Source organism: Histoplasma capsulatum, genomic scaffold (assembly GCF_000149585.1).
Source record: "Histoplasma capsulatum NAm1 scaffold_4 genomic scaffold, whole genome shotgun sequence".
Lineage (NCBI taxonomy): Eukaryota > Fungi > Ascomycota > Eurotiomycetes > Onygenales > Ajellomycetaceae > Histoplasma > Histoplasma mississippiense.
Genome location: NW_001813979.1, coordinates 2,051,580 through 2,057,780, shown reverse-complemented (window position 1 = coordinate 2,057,780; position 6,201 = coordinate 2,051,580). Strand labels below are relative to the sequence as shown.

The window sequence follows — 6,201 nt, the reverse complement described above, 5'->3', positions numbered from 1 at the left end:
TTCAAAATTTTCAGTGTCAGGGACACTATCGTCTTCCCAGAGCTTGACGAATAAGAACTCGAACGAGGTAAACCTTCTCTAAGTCCAAATTGATGCTGCGGGTCCTCAAAAAATCGCTCTAGATTAACGCTAGAAAGCCCTGAATTTCCAGGAAAGTCAGCAACACGCGCTTGATTGACAGCGTCAGGGTGAAAATATGCGCTTGCAGCACGGATATCCCGTTGGCTACTGTTTAACCCGCGGGTAAGGATGGGCTGGAATTGATCGCTAAACAGAATAACCGGGTCAGTTCCATCAACGCACAAAGGCAGGCAAAAAGTGAAATAACGCAAAGAACCAAGACAGGGGCAAAACCGAACCCGTAGCAGGCATTTCGCCGCTCACGACTATCCGGGGGCGCCATCTGGGCGAGAAACCCGACATGCAATAGGAAAAGTGCAGAAAACCATGCACAGAAAGATAGATGGCCACGAGAAAGGCTGTCATAAGGGCTAGATACGGGGCATGTAGGAGGGAGAGAGGGAGTAGGGAGGGAGTAGGGAGGGAGGGAGGGGGTTGGGAAGAAGATATAAATAAACAACACTTACGAAGCCTCCGGAGTGCTCTCTGCTGTGGCAGAGGAAGTTATCTACCCAGGTAGGTAGTATCTCCGCGAGTTCTCCTTCGCTCAACGTTTGCCGGTAACTATGTACGTTCGTCCCCTACGGTTACGGTTGGCTTCCGACTGCTTTCCGGCCTTTCGATTAAGAGATCTCTGTTACAGTCAATTGCTTCTACTCATTGAAACAACTATCCCAGTACAGTGGGATACACATCCAAGCAAAGGGCAGAATGGGAAATTTACCTAGATTCAGACCACAGGGAGGGAAAAGATGTGGGGTGTCCCAACAGAATAGATCACACTCTGCCTCGGCGTTGCGTCGTGATGAACAGAATAGAACCTCCCAGATGGTGTTGTTCTTGTGTTGACCCTTCCTCTAGCTGGGGGGAAATGGCAGATAACTGTGAAGGGCGGTGAACCGGACCCAGCTGGTAGTGAAAGCAAGATACTCTTTGTTTTTATTTGTGGCTAGATGTCGTCGCCATTGTTGCAAAGACAAGTCAAGTCAAGCAGCAAGCAGCCAGCAATACAAGATAGCCCAACTTTGTCTCTCTACTCCACTCAGGAATAGTGAGAGGATAACGCGTTAGCTGCAAGTTGCAACAGCTCTTGGTAATCAAATCTCTGGCCTGGCACTTAAGGAAATCAGAGATTTGGGTGATATTTCCAAGAGAGTGAAGTTGGGGGCCCAATACCCGGGGCACTGGAAACCTGATAAACCAAAATAGTCAGTGAACAGCCAGTCACCATGTGGGCTTGTCAATAGGTAGTGCCGCATGAACATGTAAGGTATAAAAATACTAGTATGAGAATCGTATGTTGAGCTTGTCAACTTGTCAACATACCTATAGAACTGGAGGGCGAACACCTGAAGGGAAAAGGCTTTTACGATAAGGGAATTTAAAATATATAGATTAATGGAGAGTGTAGCAAGCGCTTGACATTGAGCTTGTCACCGGGAACCTGAATTCAAAGAAGAAAAGGCTGAAAAAAAAAAAAAAAAAAAAAAAAAAAAAAAAAAAAAGATGCAAGATAAAAATTAAAACAATGATCCCAATCCTCCCTCCTCCTTCCACCTAATTTAGCGGGGTTTTTTTTTTTTTTTTTTTTTATTCACAGAAAACTCGAAGTCCCAGATGTCACAAAGGTGTTGTTCTTCAGTTGTTTTACCCTTAAAAAACCGCCGCCCCGTCGCAGTTAATCCGAAACCCCCAAGACCGGGATAATTGCCCCGACACGGCTAGTACCGGCCCCTCAAACATCATCATCATCATCGTCTTCAACAAGCAAATCAGAAGCAACTAGTACGGGGAGAGTACCATCGTCCCCAACCGGGAGCTCTGTTAAACCAATATTCCTGTGAGCCTGCAAGGGGAAGGCAAGCAAATGAGATATGTGTTCTGCAATATAGTTAGTTACACAAGTAGTATTCCGTATCGATTCGCCCGCAACGGATAATTTTTAATTTGAATTTGAACCAAGATGCCCTTGTCCACTTCAATGACCAAAGAAGATGTTTAGAAAAAATGCTCGACCGAGCTCTTCCGGCAAGATCAACGCGATGAGATCGATACTCCGACGGTAAAAGGGCTGAGAACTCAGAGCTGGCGGTAGGGTGAAGGGGCTGGGCGGGGCAGGGCGGGACGGTGCGTGATGCGTGATGTGACCGGTTCGGGTTAAGAAGGAGGGGCAGGGGCGGGGAGGTCAAGTGAATTGAATTGTGAGTGAAGGGGGGTTTAACTAACGTATATTTTTTAATTTTTAGTTTTTAATTTTCTAGTTTTTGTTGGGAGGGGGAGGGAAGGGTTATGATGAGGAGGAGGAACTGATAGTGAAGACAATTAGATGGTTGGCTTCGTGTTTTTGAAATAGTGCTATGTATGGTTTCTTCCTTCTCGTTGTGGCCCAGCAGTGAAAATAAGTTACGATTTGATGGTGACGGTCACGACGCTTCTATGGGTTGGAGAACGGTGGAGTCTCCGGAAAGAGATGATTATTTTCTTTTAAGGCAACCGGAAAAACTCGTTTCTACAAAGAATAGATAGGAGGAGCCATTTAGCCGTTCCTCTCAACAAAAATCCAGTTAACATACCGTCGGCATAACTTATAAGCTATAAGGATGCGCTGGAATATTTCAAAAACCCAAAACGAATCCAAAATACATCCATATATAGCAGCGTGGTAAGGGAAGGAAAAGGAAAATAAATTCCCAATCAATTACGAATAGGGCACACAAATCTCTCCATTATTCCAACTGAAACTCAGCCCTCAACGCAACACCAATCCGCCTAATGGCTTCTTCGATCTTGTCGCCGGGGGCCGCAGCGTATGTGGCTCTGAAGAACATGTCCGTCTCGGGGATGGAACGATCTGCCACAAACCAGCTCCCGCAGGAGACAAGCGCACCTTCCGCGATAGCGGCCTTGAAGATGGATTGCTCGATGGCGGCGTGGTCTTTGCCTTCGCGGACGCCTGGGTGCTTATGCCAGTCCACCTTAATCCAGTGCTATGGAACGAGAGGAGGGAAGCATATTTTAGCCAGCTACACTTTAAAAAAAAGTGGGGGGGGATGGGGCTTTTAAAACAAAGACTCTGTGGCAGCTTGTAAACTTACAAACATCCCCGCAGCGGGGGGATTCCAACTAGCCACGGTTTTCGGAAGATACTTTTCGCACGCTTCCATCATACTATTCCTCCGCGCCGTGTACGCCATGCGAATATTTACCAACCACTCCAAATACCCCTTGTGGCCCCAGCTCTCATCCAGCAGCTTGAAGAGGATCATCTGCGCCATGCCACTCGGGTTCTGGGTGCTTACTTCGGAATGCCGACTATAGCGATCGATAATCTGTTCGGAGCCGACGATCCAGCCCGTCCTGGATCCAGGAGAGATGACCTTGGAGAACGATTCCAGCCGCAGCACGCGCCCGTCCACATCCATGCTCACATAAGACGGGATCAAGGACTTCAAGAATTCTTCATGGGACGCTGGGGGCGGATCGGGCGGGGTCCCCGCGCCCTTATACGGCTGCATTTGAAGGAAATAGTACGGCTCGTCCTCGACGATGTAGATATCATGTTTCTGCGCCACCCTGTAGATCTCCCTTCTCCGCTCGGCGCCGTGGGTCGAGCCGGTCGGGTTCTGGCCTGATGGCACGATGTAGAGCAGGTGGGGCTTGCGTGCGCCCCGGGCATCCGCATCCCAGTTGCTCATCAGCTCGTCGAGAGATTCGGGGAGGAGGCCTTGATCATCCATCTTGGCGGCCGCCGCGTGGATACCCAACGGTGCTGCTGCCTCGAGGGCTGTGGCGAATGTGTACTCCTCCGTGATGATGTAGTCCCCCCGCTCACAGAACATGCGCAATGCCATGTCCCAAGCTGAGGTGCTTCCCGCGGTTAGACAGCAGTGCCAGTCGGCGTACGGAGGGTTATGGACGATCTGTCATTGAATATTTTTTTTTTTGTTTTTGTTTTTATTTAGTTTTTGGCGTTGTACCGATTTCCGTTCGTGGGTCTAACGCATTTTGCCTACCTCAGTATGCTCGGTCACAAACCGCAACAGCTGCGCTGCTCCATGCGACTGGCCATAGTTCAGAGCGATCTCCAAATCTACAAAAGGAGAGGTAAAAAAAACCAAAGGTTAGTTTGAGTACACCATCACCGTACAAATATAAATAGACCAGAATTATAATATAGGAGCGAAGGAGCGAAAAAAGAGAACAAACAAACCATATTCGCTCTTTCCATTCCTTATATCGTATTTCCCAGCAGTGACAACCTTTCCTGATTTCACCGTATCCTTCTCTGAGAAATGTGGCGGGGTCGGAACTTTCATGGAGATGGATTCGAAGGGGAAGTATTCGCATGATGGGAGGCCTCCCCCCAATGAAATAAGGCCTGGAGCGAGATATTAGATACATTTTTTCATCTAGCCGCGGGAGAAAAAAAAAAAAAAAAAAAAAAAAAAAAAGGGCGCGCTCTATTTCAATAGGCAAACCTGGAGTCTTTAGGTATTGGGCAGCTTGTTTCAGCGACGAGGCCTGCGCATGAGGATTTCACGTCAACCGATGTATGCAGGCCATTATTCATTCTGTCACAGCAGCAGAGCAGACAGCAATGGGGTACTTCGTTCCAGGCTTACCTGTCTGCCTTTGCTTTCAGTGGATAGAAGGTCTACGGAAAGCAGAAAGCAAACCACCTTTGTTAATGCAATGTACACATGGAATCCGGCAGACCTTGGAGTACAAACTCACGATCGAAGCGCTTCGCTTTCGGTTTACCGAAGCAGGCCTATGAAAAAGGTTCCCCGCAAAAATTAGCAAATTTCGAATTCCTTTCAGTTCTCTCTCCTCTCTCGCTCTCTCTTTTCCCTTCCGCAAGCTCCATCTAGATAACCCTGTCCGAATCACCGATCCAACTTCAAATCTCCCATCCCATCTCCACTGGGGGAATAACCACATCCTTTACGGCAATAACTTGTGTGAACTTACAGAACTCTTGAACATATCACTACTGGAAAAGGCAGCGACGCCGGTAGGCATCTGAGTCTTCGCTCGCTGAGCGGGGACGCCCTCGACGGTCAATGGCGCGGCGGGAGCTCCATTGTTCAGCGCATGAGCGTCAACTGCAGCGGGGGGAGGAGGCATGGTTGGCTTCGGTTCTCGGATATCTACTCTCTCTCTCACACACACACACACACACACACTCTCTCTCTCTCTCTCTATTTCTTTTCCTTATTTTCCTTTTTTCTCTTTTCCTCCCTTTTGTTATTATTATTCTCAGGGAGTTGATGGAGAAATATGCCTGTCGAGGGATGAGGAGGAGAGATATATTGATTGGTTTTAATGCCGTGACTCATGGGAAAACTGCGCGTGGGGCGGGTCCGAGTGACCAGAGTGAGTGCGGGGTAGGGGGTTGTGTGGGGGAGCTTATAATGATTCGATGAACTCGTGAGCTGGGTAGTATAGTATATAGTATATAGTATATAGTATATAGTTAACGGGTAAGTTAAGCTGTATGGTAAATCTCGCTGGCGGGATGTCAGAAACTCCAGCCGTGGAAGGATCCCACGAACGCAATCCCGCGAAACTTTCCGTACTTATTGCTTTATATAAGGAAAGACACAGGGAGCGAGGGGGCCATATCCGTCGGTGATTGGCTGGCCAGCACCGGAGCCACAACGGTGGGCCTTCAATCCCAACCGCGGCAAACCATTCAACACACAAACAACAAGATTTGTTGGAAGGATCTCTCGATGCCCGCATCTCTTCAACGCGGGATTCCTGATTAAACCTGGAAAAATTCCCATAGTACTCGTACCTAGGTAGCCTTCTCGCTGGTAGTCCACGTGGAGGGTGTGCTTTAGAGGGGACTGAGATGAGATGTGTGGATGTGTGCATCCGATATCGATTTTGTTTTTACTATCAGCTTCCCTCTGGCCAAACAACCCCCCCCCCCCCACCCCGCGAGAAGAATGACCCTCCCCTATACAGAAGGATAATCAATGGAGAATTTCCGGGTGATCTGCCAGGGAAATCAATTAGTAACCGCTACCAATCTACCGGGGGTAATTAAGGGCCAAATGGTTCCGAAAGCTCTCC

The 6,201-nt window shown here is 48.3% G+C and overlaps 1 protein-coding gene across 1 annotated transcript; it reads right to left on the bottom strand.

The window, feature by feature from the left end:
- Positions 1–2,846: 2,846 nt before the first annotated feature.
- HCAG_04617 (amino transferase) lies at positions 2,847–5,247 on the bottom strand (the record flags this gene model as incomplete). The annotated part of the gene is made up of 8 exons (XM_001540727.1): positions 2,847–3,107; positions 3,216–4,040; positions 4,134–4,210; positions 4,331–4,498; positions 4,599–4,641; positions 4,743–4,774; positions 4,855–4,891; positions 5,092–5,247. The coding sequence occupies 8 exons, from the start codon at positions 5,245–5,247 to the stop codon at positions 2,847–2,849; spliced, it is 1,599 nt and encodes a 532-aa protein (XP_001540777.1).
- Between the last annotated feature and the right edge of the window lie 954 nt (positions 5,248–6,201).